This window comes from Mustelus asterias, unplaced genomic scaffold, assembly GCF_964213995.1.
Source record: "Mustelus asterias unplaced genomic scaffold, sMusAst1.hap1.1 HAP1_SCAFFOLD_182, whole genome shotgun sequence".
Lineage (NCBI taxonomy): Eukaryota > Metazoa > Chordata > Chondrichthyes > Carcharhiniformes > Triakidae > Mustelus > Mustelus asterias.
In genome coordinates, this window is record NW_027590181.1 from 804,873 (window position 1) to 819,657 (window position 14,785).

The 14,785-nt window shown below is 43.6% G+C and overlaps 1 protein-coding gene across 1 annotated transcript in view; it reads left to right on the forward strand.

Annotated features, from left to right (window-relative positions):
* Window positions 1-14,785, forward strand: part of LOC144485276 (SH3 and multiple ankyrin repeat domains protein 2-like) — a gene marked incomplete at its 3' end in the record, with an annotated part of 595,748 nt that overhangs the window by 569,785 nt on the left and 11,178 nt on the right. The window contains exon 11 of the mRNA XM_078203484.1: window positions 1,013-1,170. Within this exon, the coding sequence (XP_078059610.1) occupies window positions 1,013-1,170 (158 nt within the window). The remainder of the gene's footprint in view (window positions 1-1,012; window positions 1,171-14,785) is intronic.

Below are 14,785 nucleotides of genomic sequence, written 5' to 3' on the forward strand. Positions count from 1 at the left end.
GCGCTCCGATTTCCTCCCACATTCTGAAAGATGTGCTGGTTAGGTGCATTGACCCAAATAGGCGCTGGATTGTGGCGACTCGGGGAATTTCACACTAACTTCATTGCAGTGTTAATGTGTAAACCTTACTTGTGACTGATTTAAAAACTTTTTAAGTAGTTGATGCCAAAGCGTTGAATGTATTCAAAAGGCGGATTGATATAGCGTTTGGGGCGAACGGGACCAAAGATTAAGGACAGAAAGCAGGATTAGGCTATTGAGTTGGATGATCAGCCATGACCGTGATGAATGGCGGAGCAGGCTCGAAGGGCCGAATGGCCTCCTCCTGCTCCTATCTTCTATGTTCATTCCCTTAATATTTCACTGGAGTGGCAAAAATGTTTGAGCTCACGACCTGTCGATGCAGAGAAAGGAAGTAAATCAACCGAGCCACTCTGTGAAAACCCTGTTTTCTCTGCGGCTTAGTGATTCTCCTGGAAGGAGAACGTGCCCCAGTTCATCTGGATTTTTGAGGACAAGGAAAGCGACATGTTCCCTTCATGGTGATCGATGCTTTAACCTAAACAGGTTAACAGCAGCACCAAAATAGCCCAGGTTTAACACAAATTCAGGAAGTGGGACACTAAAATTAGCACGCTGAGGAAATGAAGCCAGAAGGTTTTTTTGCTGTGGAACTCCCTGTCCTCAAGCACCACATTGCCTCTCAAGGAGAAAGTACATTGATATTGGCCTAGTTTTCAAACAAATGTAGGTTGGCGGCCTGCAATTTTCAGCACCAACTGCATTACTGAGTCTTAAAATAGTGGCACTAGTTTTCAGCCCACTCACAGTTTATATGTGGGTTCAGACTCAGCCTTCCCTTTCAGGAAATAAATACATTCCTTTGCAAGAAAAACCTAGAAATCAAAAGTTTCTCAACAATGCCTTTGACTGTGAGAATCCATTGAACTGTAATTACTCCTTGTCCTGCAGAATTGTTTACACTGTTGTTGTTATTTGCGTTTGTTTACAGCCCCGCTGTTATTAAGGAGACAGTCTTTGGACTGGAAAACCAGGGACCAAAGCGCAAACTCTACAGTGCCGTCCCTGGAAGGCAGTTTATCGTGTTGAGGTCCTATCAGCCTCAAGGAGATGGGGAGATTCCCCTCAACAAAGGAGATCGGGTGAAAGGTTAGTACTTGCTTCCTCCTTACAGAATGCATGGTGGCACCGTGGTTAGCACTGCTGCCTCACAGCGTCAGGGACCCGGGTTCGATTCCGCCCTCAGGTAACTGTGTGCACTTTGCACGTTCTCCCCATGCCTGCATGGGTTTCCTCGGGGTAGTCCAGTTTCCTCCCACACTTCAAAGATGTGCGGGTTAGGTTGATTGGCCATGTTTAATTACCCCTTAGTGTCAATTCCTTGGACAATAGATATATACTTTATATCTTTGTGCAAGTTAAGACGTTGGTTTTAAAATAAAAACAGGTTATAACAACAGAAACTTATAAAACTGCCTTTAATGTACAAAATGAACCAAGGCTTTTTACAGTCGCACTATCAAACAAAATTTGACACCAAGCCACATAGGGCAGATAGCAAAAAGCTTGGTCAAGGAATGAGAATGTACAATAGGTAATGGTCTGAGTGAAATACTGTATGTAATCTTGTTCTTGGGGTCATTAGAATCATAGAATCCCTACAGTACAGAAAGAGGCAATTTGGCCCATTGAGTCTGTATCAACAACAATCCCACCCAGGCCCTCTCCCCGTAACCCTACGGATTTACCCTACTAATCCCCCTGACACTAAGGGACAATTTTACCTTGGCCAATCCACCTAACCTGCACAACTTTAGAGTGTGGGAGGAAACCCACGCAGATACGGGGAGAATGTGCAAACTCCACACAAATAGTCACCCAAGGCCAGAATTGGCACTGTGAGGCAGCAGTGCTAACCACTGTGCCACCGTTAAGCTAGAATAATGTATTAAAAAGCTCTCAAAATGTCAAGAACAAGAGACATTCTTTCCTAAATGCAAAATACTGCGAATGCTGGAATCTAAAACGAAAACAGAAAAATGCTGGAAAACCTCAGCAGGTCTGACAGCGTCTGTGGAGGGAGGACAGAGCCAATGTTTTGAGTCTAGATGACCCTTTGTCAGACCTTCTTTCCTGTTGTGCTGAACAGATATAAATCATCTTTTAGCAGACGATTATCAGGTACATTGGGCTCCCTGAGTGGACTCCTCTCTCAAAAGATGGAACTGAATCACAGGGAAATTCACCATCCAGCATCCTCTTTGATTGACAATCACCAGCGGCACTTTTGATTATTTAGGTGACTCTGAAAAGTCCAAATACAGAAGTGCTGAAAACATAGACTGTATATGTTTCTTTTTTTAAAAACAAAATGCTAATGAACCCCCCTTCATGACATATTCTACTCAGCTCAGTTTTTCACAGTAAAGCTTGATCTTTGATTCGGCCGTATGTTATCTATCACCCTTTTTTAATCAACTGTTAGTGTAAGCAAGGAACAGAAGAGCAGCACAGTGGAGAGCATCGCTGCCTCACAGCGCCAGAGACCAGCGTTCGATTCCCGGTTTGGGCCACTCACTGTGCGGAGTCTGCACGTTCTCCCCGTGCCTGCGTGGGTTTCCTCCGGGTGCTCCGAATTCCTCTCACAGTCCGAAAGACATGCTGGTTAGGGTGCATTGGCCATGCTAAATTCTCCCTCGGTGTACCCGAACAGGAGCCAGAGTGTGGTGACTAGGGGATTTTCACAGTAACTTCATTGCAGTGTTAATGTAAGTCTACTTGTGACACTAATAAATAAACGTAAACTTTAAAATAAAATGAGCAATCCTCCAGAATAAATGGGTATCCAATCTGGGCAGCTTTTGCTGATCATTGTGGCTCTCTTGAATGTAAATAACTCTGAACATTTCTTTGTTCAGATTGTTGTAGTTTATACTGTGGACTACTTCGGTATCCTGATGTGAGATAAAAGGGACAAACAGCCCCTGTGTGAGTCACGGGGCTTCACATTATTTCAAGCAGGAAATTACAGTACTGTGGTGTTTATCAGCTTCTGATCTGCAACTTCCTGGGTATCAGCTTCCGGAAAAAGTGGATAAATCATCCCTCCACTACATACACTCTCCCACTGGTTTGAATAACCTCAATATTGTTACCGCACTTCACAGCTTATTCCAAATGTTTGTCAGTCATTGAGTATTTTTCTCCCAAATGGTTGCTCTGAATTTATTGCTTTATAAAGTCAGGACTATTTCTGGGAGACACTTGACTACATCTGGGGCTGCTGGGGGAGTGGCAGGTGTTCTGGAAACAGAATATGAATGTCCTAAAACTCCTCCAGGCATGATTCCATCGTAGCCACCAGTGAAGATTCTAGCAGAGCTTGGGAAGTTTGGAAGGGCAGCATGCTGGCACAGTGGTTAGCCCAGCTGCCTCACAGCACCAGGGACCCGGGTTCAATTCCTGACTTGGGTCACTGTCTGCCTGGAGTTTGCACATACTCCCCGTGTCTTCCTGGGCTTCCTCTGGGTGCTTCGGTTTCCTCCCATAGTTCGAAACACGTGCTGGTTAGGTGCATTGGCTATGGTAAATTCTCCCTCAGTGTACCCGAACAGGTGCCGGAGTGTGGCGACTAGAGGATTTTCACAGTAACTTCATTGTAGTAATAATGTAATCCTACTTGTGACAATAATAAGTCACCGTAAAATGCAAACATAGTGTTGAAGTTTATTGAATGGCTGGTCTCACACTGAGGGGTCAGATGACTGACTGCAGTGTACAAACAACAACGACAGAACTCTGCCCATGATACCTAACCTTTGCCAATTCCAGATCCATATATTAGCTAAGGCCCTGTGCACATCAATAAATTAGAGTCAATATTCTGAATCCGTCAACATATTATTTTGTCTTATCCCCCTGTTCTTTAACCATAAAGGCCTCAATATTTACCAAGATGACTTGTTAATCTCCTAAATATTTTCATCAGTGATAAATATTAGATATCCTTCCTGTGGCCATGCTAACCTACTTTAAAACACTGGTTGGGTTTCAGCTAGAGTATTGTGTTCAATTCTGAGTACCACATCTTTAGGAAGGCCTTGGAAAGCGATTTGGTGAAATAGTTTACACGGATGAAGGATTTCACTTATGTGGAGTGACTGGAGAAGCTGGGGTTTTTCTCTGGACACAGAAAGTTAAGAGAAGATTTGATCGAGGTGAGACTAAATCAGGAGTAAGTGTTTTCAGTTGTAGAACAGTCGATAACCAGATGGCATGCACTAAAGATAATTGACAAAAGAACAAGAGGCAACATGAAGAAACGTTTCCTCACTTAATGAGTTGTGTGATCTGGACAACTGCCCTGAAAGGGTGATGGGAGCAGATTCACTGGCAACATTCAAAAGAGAATTGGATAAATACTTAAAGGGGGATAAAATTACAGGGTCAGGGAGAATGAGCAGGCAAGAGGGACAAATAGGATAGTTCAACTGAAGAACTGACACAGACATGATGGGCCAAATGGACTCCTTCTTTGTGGCACAGTGGCGCAGTGGTTAGCACTGCTGCCTTACAACCCCAGGGACCCAGGTTCGATTCCGGCTTTGGGTGACTGTCTGTGTGGAGTTTGTACATTCCCCTCATATCTGTGTGGGTTTCCTCCCTCAGTCCAAAGATGTGCAGGTTAGGTTGATTGGCCAAACTAAATTGCCCCTTAATGTCAGAGAATTAGCAGGGTAAATAAGTGGGATTGCAGGGATAGGGTCTGGGTGGGATTGTTGTCGGTGCAGACTCGAAGGGCCGAATGGCCTCCTTCTGTACTTTCGGGATTCTGTGATTATTTTTCAACGATTCTGTAATTCCATGATAAAGCAACTAGGAATGTGATTCCAAGATATATTATATGCTGATCTTAGAGCTCATTTGACATTTATAAACCATTTGGCCTTCACTCTTAGAGCTTTATGGTATAATCTGAGTTCCTCTGCTTTGTACCACATTCCTAGATGTCACTCTACTGCTCAGAAATGACCTTTGCCAATATAAATGTCAAATACTTAACAAGTTCATAAGAAACCCCCCTGTTCGCTCTTACAATGTACTTTAATTTAAATAAGTTAATGGATCTGGTAAAATGGGGGCCAGAGGAATGTCATGCAAACATGTTCAGCATCTGTCCATTTTAATATTTTCCTTTCGAGGCTTATGTGTTAACCACTTCTTAAAATGTTAATAATATAATGTCTGACATAGCTGTCAAATGACTGGCTGTTAGGAATGAGAATGATTTTGCTTTTCAGCTCCCTTTGTTCAACTCAGTGAAACCAAGAGTGTGTCTTTCATTAAATATAATAAGCTGCATATTAATTTTTTAATTTGCCAATACTTTTAAGGTGAAATCTCACTAATATGTTGCTGGCTTTCACATTGCAGCTGAGGCAGGGTACTTTGTGATTCATTCTCTGCCATCATTTGTGCACGCCTGCATTAAAAGGCTTTTTAACTTGGAAGCGTACCCACAGAAAGATCACTGCTACTTGTGTCTGTAATGAACATATTGCTTCAAAGTGATGTGTGTAGATCTATAGCAGGCAGAAATCAAACTCTGAAATCCGCCGTGTCCCTTTACTGATCTTTAATGGGATAGATACAACAAGAGGACTTTTACCAAATGATCGCAAGAAATTAGGGATTAGGAAAAAAGACATTGAGACCTCGCCTCTATTCAAGTCCTGTTTTGGCTCTCTCCAATGTTCAAGACAAGCCTTTGTAGAGGCATTCAGCCAGAGAGCGGTGAATCAGTGGAACTCTTTGCCGCAGAAGGCTGTGGAAGCCAGTTCATTAAGTGTCTTTAAGACAGAGATAGATAGGTTCATGATTAATAAGGCGATTAGGGGTTATGGGGAAAAGGCAGGAGAATTGGGATGAGAAAAATATCAGCCCTGATTGAATGGCAGAGCAGACTCAATGGGCCGAGTGGCCTAATTCTGCTCCTATGTCTTATGGTCTATTCCATTATGAAACTGCAGGTAAAATATGAAACTGTGGTTAACAGTGTACAATTTAATTTTGAATATCAAAGATTTTGTGTTGTGCTTTTAAGTATGAAGAATTGTTAGGTTTAAACATTGTCCTATTTGCTGGAATTTTGCCGGCATGCCCGCCACGGAATCGGGGCGGGCGAGGCTCGCAGAACGGCATTCTCCGTTGGCCTCAGATGGGATCTTACGAACCTCGGGCGGGCGTGCAGGTAAAATTCTGGCCAGTATCTCCCCTTTTCCTTGCTCGCACACTCCCTGTTCATGCACCTCCCTTCCATTCCCCCTCCCTATCCCCTCCCCTTCCTCCTTTCCTTTCCCCTCCACATCCTCCCTCCATTTCTTCTTACCTTCCCCCCTCCCTTTCCCCTGCCCTTCCCCCTTGCCTTTCCTTTCCTCGAATCATAGAATCCCCACAGTGCAGAAGGAGGCCATTCGGCCCATCAAGCCTGCACCAACAACAATCCCATCCAGGCCCTATCCCGTCACCCATACATTTACCCTGACACTGAGGGGCAATTTAGCATGGCCAATCCACCTAAACTGCACATCCTTGGAGTGTGGGAGGAAACAAGAGCACCCAGAGGAAACCCACGCAGGCACGGGGAGAATGTGCAAACCCCACACAGGCAGCCACCCTAGGCTGGAATCGAAACTGTGAGGCAGTAGTGCCACTTCCGTCTCCTCAGCACCCCCTCCAACATCCCTCACTCACTCCCTTTGCCCCTGTGATCGGAGTGGTGCTGGCTTTGAACTGAGTTGTAACTTCTTTTACAATATGAGCAACAATGGTCTGTTCAACATCAGTAGGAAACCTGCCAGGAGTGAGTCTTGACACCGAAAGTCAAATTGCGTTCTGCTCTGTCTGTCCCCGATGACACTGTTCAAACAGGAATGAGGTTAATTGTAATTAAATGATAAAGATAGAGGAGAGAACATGTGCCACATAAGCTGCAGGCACTGATTCCGTTGCAATGGCTGATTTGTGATGATTAAGTTGACACAGATGGAAGACAAGCAACAGTAATTTCTACAAAAGAGGGAAATTTGCCACTCTGGGCTGAGTTTGGCACTACTGGAAATGTTTCTACAGATGGGCTGTATTGACACATTGAGTGCACTGCGCAGTAAGCAGCTGATTTACTTGACATGAATTGGAATGATTAACAAGCCAATGTACAAACATTCCACCAGCATTGTTTACACTAATTAACAAATAAAGGGTGGGAATTCTTTGGCCTCTCTCATGGCGTGTTTCTCACGGCGGGAAACCATATGCCATTTTGTTGGACGATCCCGCCGCTGTCGATGGGACTTCCACAACAAGAAAAGCAGCCAAACCATGGTTCACGAAAGAAATTAAGGATAGTATTAGATCCAAGGAGGAGTCACATACAGTCACTTGAAAAAGTAGCAGGCCCGAGGATTGGGAAAAGTTTAGGATTCAGCAAAGGAGGACAAAAAGATTGATTAAAAGGAGAAAATAGAATATGAGAGTAAAACTTGCAAAGCACACTGTAAAAGCTTCTATCAGTGTACAAAAAGAAAAGGATTAGTGAAGACAAATGAAGACAAATGTAGGTCCCTTACAGTCCAAAACAGGAGAATTTATAATCGGGAACAAGGAAGTGGCAGAGCGACTACGTAACTACTTTAATTCTGTCTTCATAGAAGAAGACACAAATAACTTCCCAGAAATGCTCAAGAACCAAGGGTCTAATGAGAAGGGGGAATTGAAGGAAATTAATATTAGTAGAAATACAGTGGAGAAATTAATGGGACTGAAAGCTGATAAATTCCTAAGGCCTGACAATCTACATCCCAGGAACTAAAAGGGGTCGCCATGGAAATATTGGATGGTTTGGTTGTCATCTTCCAAAATTCTGGAGACTCTGGAACAGTCCCGACAGATTGGAGTAGTAAATATAACCTCGCTGTTTAAGAAAGGAAGCAGGGAGAAAACAAGGAATTACAGACTGGTTAACCTACGTTAATTAATCCAAAGAGCTTCTACAAATACATAAAGGACAAAAGAGTAATTAGGGAGAGAATTAATCTTAAGAATCAACAAGGTCATCTCTGTGTGCAGCCTCAAGAGATGGGTGAGATCCTAAATGAATATTTCTCATCAGTATTTACTGTTGAGAAAGGCATGGATGTTAGGGAAGTTGGTGAAGTAAATAGTGATGTCTTGAGGAGTGTGCCTATTACAGAGAAGGAGGTGCTGGAAATCTTGAAGTGCATCAAGGTAGATAAATCCCCGGGACGTGATGAAGTGTATCCCAGGACACTGTGGGAGGCGAGGGAGGAAATTGCGGGTCCCCTAGCAGGGATATTTGAATCATCGACAGCCATAGGTGAGATGCCTGAAGATTGGAGGGTGGCAAATGTTGTGCCTTTGTTTAAGAAGAGTTGCAGGGAAAAGCCTGGAAACGACAAGCTGGTGAGCCTCACGTCTGTGATGGGTAAGTTGTTGGAAGGTATTCTGAGAGACAGAATCTACAGGCATTGAGAGATGCAAGGACTGATTAAGGGACAGTCAGCATAGCTTTGTGAGTGGAAAATCATGTTTCACGAATCTGATTGAGTTTTTTGAAGGAATAACCAAGAAGGTAGATGAGGGCAGTGCAGTCAACATTCTTCAAAGCAATTTTGGAATGGCTGTTTCTTCACAAGTATTTAAAGTCTTGCCATTGTTATTATATCGCTCATTGATTCTGTACATAGTGCATACTGGGTGAGGGGGCATGGAAGAGACATAGAGACGTGGAAGGGACATGCCAGGGCTATGGATTGGAGATCTGATGGGGTCTGGGGAAGAGCTTTTAAAAGTATCTTTCAACAGGTTCCTGAATCCAGATTATAACTCTTAACCTCTCTTAGGGACTGTGAACCATAAGTCCTCAAGAAGCTAACTGGTCTCCATGAACATTGTAAGGGTGTGTGAGATGCCTATCCCCACAATGGCCGTGTCCTGAGTGCATTATCTCACACTGGAGAAAATACCAAAGCCAGGAGTGGAGGCAGTAATCCCGGGATGGAGTCACCCCCACCATTTCTAAAGGCCTCTGGAGTGGACCCAATTCCAGAAAAATCCAGGTCATGTTTTCTTTATGAATGTTGCCAACACACTTTAATGTCTCAGGCCACATTCAGTTTATAAATTAATGTAGATAAGATTATCTCAGCATTTTCATTGTTCAGTAATGGCTCAACAATCCCACAGTGAATTTTCAAAGAACAAAACGCTCAACCTGGCCAAGACAGGATTATATGCAGCTATGTCTTAACGTTTTTATTGGAAGGGGTATGAGTAGGTGATTGAAGATCTAAAGACACTGGGCAAGATTTTCCGGTCATTCCCGCAGGCAGGATCTTCAGGAGCTGCCAACGGCGAGACCCCACCCCAAACTTCCCAGCAGGAGAGAGTGCGAACAACAGGAAACCCCATTGGCCATGGCGGGACCAGAAGATCCTGCCGCCGGCCAATAGCAGGCTGCCTTCAAACACGCTGTGGGGTTGGTGGATGCTATGCGAATGGGAAAGATGGAGAGATAGAGAGGTGTAACATTATTCATTTTGATTGGAAAAATAGAAGAACAGCATTTTATTTTAAATAGTACAAAACTGGGAACTCCAGAGGAACTTGGGTGTCCTTGTACATGCAGGTACAACAAGAAACTAACCAAGCAAAAGGGATTAGATTGTAAAAGGGAAGAAGTCTGACTGCAGTAGGGTCTTGGTGGGATCACATCTAGAGCACCATGCTCCATACTGGCTGAAGGGTATACATGTCTTAGGGGGAGCTCAACAAAGGTTCATTTGACTGCGTTTGGGAAGAGGGGATTGTCCTGTGGAGAGAGATTAAGTAGTTTAGGACTATGCTGCCTCGAAGAATGAGAGATAATTTCATTGGAACGTAAGATTCTTAAGAGTGTTAATTTGATTTAATTATATAGAGGGGGTGGGTATTAACTGGGATTCCCTTGTGCTCCCATAAAAAGGAAACTGACTGAAGCTGTGGTTGTTGGCTGAGGAGGTGTATGTTTGTATTATAGGTTTCGGTGAATAAATACTTATAGAAGTGTGTAATGATTAACTCCAATCCTCACCTTCACCATCTGGCTTTCTGGGTCTTGACAAGGTTGAAGAACAATGGACCACAGTCTCAGAATAAAGGGTCAGACATTAGGACTGAGACGAGGAGAAACTTCTTCACTCAAAAGGGTTGAGAATCAGAGGATATGGGGCTAAGGTGAGGAAGTTGGAGTCAAGGTAGAAGATCTTGATCTAGTTGAATGTTGGAGCAAGAGAGGAGGGCAGGACAGCCTACATGTTACATGTGTACGGTAAATACTCTAGTACTGAATTTAAACCTACACTTGTGTATTTACATTTTGTTATTGGAAACAGCAGAACACCACCAAATCAAGTGATACTTTTATAGTCTGGCGTACTGCTATTAGCTTCAGCATAGCCCAGATTCTACCTGAGTAACATTTGTGTTTGATGTAAAATCAGATCAGAGGCAAATGCTTGTACAGACAGTGGAGAGAACACCTTGATCACAGTTAACACAGTTAACACAGATAAAGGTAGTGCAACGGGGTAATTCCGCAACTCAGCGGCCCCAGGGAAAACACCATCAGAAGCTACAGGCAGCCATTTCCACTTCTAGAATGGAATGGCATAGAATTAGACCAAACAGAAGCAGCCCATTAGATCCAAGAGGGCTTTGAGGGTAATTATGTTCCACGAAGCCTCCTTGCACATCTTTGTCTAATCTTCTCGATATATCCTGCTGTTCCTTACCCGCTCAAGTACTTATCCAGCTTCTTCTTAAAGGATCCCATGCCATCGGCTCATTTATTCCGGGCGTGAGCGAGTTCCACATTCCCTGTACTCCGGCCTCAGCTGGTGAAAGACTGGTATTCAGGAAAACAAAACCAGGTGAAGTGTAAAGGACGGGTTTCCAGATTGCAAAGTTGCCTGTTTCTTGCTTGGCAATAAAAGCGAAAAGTTTTGGCTAAGATGCAAATGAGCTGAAGTCTTGGAGGAGGATCCTCCCCCTTCTCCAATCAGCTTGACTCATGTAGATCAGGCCCAGGACAGGGTGGTTTTGGTCTCCCGCCCTGTCTTGTCAGCCTGGATCTGAAATGTCTCAACTTGTTGAGACTCTGAATTGGATTTGATTTGATTGAATTGGAAAAGTATTTAAAAAAATAAAAGCGAAAAGTAAACAGTAGCCTGCAATCTAAATGAATATCGAAGCTCGGGATGTCTCCTCTGCTGTGTGAACAGAATAATGGACTGATTGTCCTAATCAGTACCTCAGGGTAAATAGGCTCACAATCTCTGCACTGTTACATAGCTTGTCAAAGGTGGCAACATTGATTCAGCTAGGTTTGGCCTCTATTTTTTTAAATCCCATCTAACATTCAAGTTTTGGTTGTTTTGCAATTGTTTATTATTAATTTAAAAATTGATTCTGTTTAGAATGTGACAATTTTCGAAGCAACACTTGACACTTTGCCTCAACCAAGTTGCCGCAGTGGAATATGTATGTTACATTTCAACGCACTTCAGCGGGAGATAATGGTTGGAGTACAATTCATGTGTATTAAAGCAGTAAGGAAGTTTGGATGCCAATCAAAACTCAAATGAGGCCATTATAAATGAATATGGGGAGGCTCAGGGCTCCCGAGGGTAAGACACAGCTATTATTCCAGAGGAGGCTGTTTTCTAGGTTGCCATCTTTCAAGCTGTCAAGTGAGTAGCCTATTTACCAATATTAAACTTTACTCAGTTATATATTCGGCAAGGCATTAAGTCTTTCTGGCCTAGAAATTTTTCTGTGGAGTAGTTTGAAAATGTATTCATTAGTGTCACAAGTAAGCTTACATTAACACTGCAATGAAGTTACTGTGAAAATCCCCTAGTCGCCACAGTACATTAAGGGAGAGTTTAGCATGGCCAATACATCTAACCAGCACGGCTTTTGGACCATGGGAGGAAACCGGAGCATCCGGAGGAAACCCACGCAGACATGGGGAGAACGTGCAAACTCCACACAGACAGTGACCTAAGCCAGGAATCGAACCTGGATCTAAGCAAATGAGTTTGCCAACACAACTTTGTAAAAGTCGTGTTGGTGAGTGGTAACATGAAGGTTTGGAATAGTCATCCTCCCTTCATCTTAAGAAGTTGACAGTGATTCAAGTTAATTCGGTTTCCTTTCAAAATGTGCAGAATGGGAAATAGTGAAGGTGATGTACTCATGTATTGTCTCACCTAAGATTGAGCAAGTTGGTTATCGACCTTGGTCAGAGATATAGGTACTCCAGAGAGTAATTCCTTCCACACGGTTGTTTGACTTTGTGATTCACTCAAGTGTCTGAGGAACTATCTTGGACCGTGCAAAGGATGCCCAGAGTTAGGGACCTGCGTTCTGTTTTGCCATAGTTATCACCCTTTTGAAATTAATGGGACAAAGATTTGGTGAGCTCTACCAGGGTGGACTGATCCACACTATCGATTAAAGCTCCCCTCCCCCCACCCAGTGCCAGCCTCACAGTGCCCACTGGGCACAGGGCAGTGCAAGCAGATGGGACCGGGGATTTGAGCAGGTGATCGGCTGGGTGGAGATCAGTGGGGGGGATGTGATGATATCCTGGTGGCGTGATTGGGGGGCGTGGTGACGTCTGGTGGCCAATCAGGGGGCAATGTCCGGGGAGGTGGGGGGGGGGGGGAGTGACAGATCACACAGTGCACTGTGCACAGTTGTACACAGTACTGGGCGACTGGGACACCTGCACAATGGCGCCTCCTAGATCGCAGCAGACGGCTTCCTGGTGAGAATAGGCTCCACCCTCTCCCGCTACTGGTGAGAATCCCATTTTTTTCTCAGTGCTTTACGATTGAATCTGAGAGCTTGCCCAAAAAATGGGTGCAATTCATTCCCATTTTCACGCTCGCTCAGCACTTAGACTTTTTTTTTTATAAGATCACCCCCCCTAACTTTATTGTAACATATTTACAGTGACATTAACTTCTTTCCACACTGTTTTCTCCTGGACTCTCAGATCACATGAGTCTATGTCACTTCCTCTTCTGACATCACAGATATTACAGTTAACCCTGAATGGGACTCAGTCTAACGTATTCCATTTTACTGCATAAACTTCTGTGAATTTCAGAGAAATGTAGAATAATAGAGTACAAAAGGAAGGCCATTCAACCCACTGTGCCTGTGCCATCTCCTTGGTGGTGCTGTCCAATGCTCTTTCTCCACACCTCAGAAATTTTTTTCCCTTCAAGTATTTATCCATTTCGCCTTTTAAAAGTTACAGGGCAACCTGCTTCCACTATTCTTTCAGGCAGCATTTTCCAGATTTGTATGCTGTTTTATTCTTTTGTTCACCCAACCGCTGTGTCATCTTGATACGCTTTGGCTATAACACAAAATGTTCTATTCCTTTATTTTTGGATCCAATGTGGAACAGAAGCCAGTTGACTTTGAAAGACAATATGTGTACGAAATGGTCCTCTGAGTCCTTTAACCTACTGTCTTTTGGAAGTAGATTATTTTTAGCCTTCCATACATCATTCTGAACAGTTACAATGTGTGGGCTCTATTCAGCAAAGACAACGTAACAATGAAGCCTCCACTTATTAATTATAAGCATTACTGATGCTCGAAATGTGGATTAGAATTTTTATTTGTGTGACTTAATTAACACATACAACGTTCGATCGCACTATCAACAGATTCAAAAACTGTACCATTAGATCAAACTGAAAGGTGGACATTAACAACTGGGGGAGCTCATTTGGGAGAGTGATAGTTTACACACTTCCCAAACTTTACAGTAGCTTCTCTAACTTGATTACAGTGCTGTTACGAATAACTGATGCATAGCATACAAAGTGGCATCTTATGGCTGTAGTAATGTTTGCCCAACTTGCACTCCCTGTAAACTGGACCTATCCAAAACTCCGTCCATATCCTAACATACTCCAAGTCGCATTCACCTATCACCCCTGTGCCCACTGTCCTACAATGGCTTCAAGATCCAACAATACTTCTATTTTTAAATTTGCATCCTTATTTTTGACTCCCTCCATTACTGCTAACCTTCTCCAGCCCTCTGACTTTCTGTGCTAACTGTGTTTCTCCAGTTCTGCCCCTCTGAGCTTCCCTAATGTTTATTCCTCCACCATTGGCAGCCATTCCTCTATCTGATTAGGTTCTGAAGCTCTGACGTCAAATTTTGTTTGATTACGCTCTTGTGAAGAGACTCAGGGAGTTTTATTACCTTAAAAGTGCAACATAAAGGTTGCCATGATGTGGAGATACCAGCATTAGACTGGGGTGGGCACAGCAAGAAGTCTCACAACATCAGGTTAAGGTCCAACAGGTTTATTTGGAATCACGAGCTTTCGGAGCGCTGCTCCCTCATCAGGTGAGTCACCTACTCCTTCATCACCTGATGAAGGAGCAGCTCTCCAAAAGCTTGTGATACCAAATAAACCTGCTGGACTTTAACTTGGTTTTGTGAGACTTCTTACTGAGCCCACCCCAGTCCAACGCCAGCATCCCCACATTATGGCTACTACCGACACCGCAAACTACTGGCTCAAAGTGGAGAGGATCTCCAAGAAGAGCCACTCACCTGATGAAAGAGCAGCGCTCCGAAAGCTCATGATAGATACCAAATACACCTGTT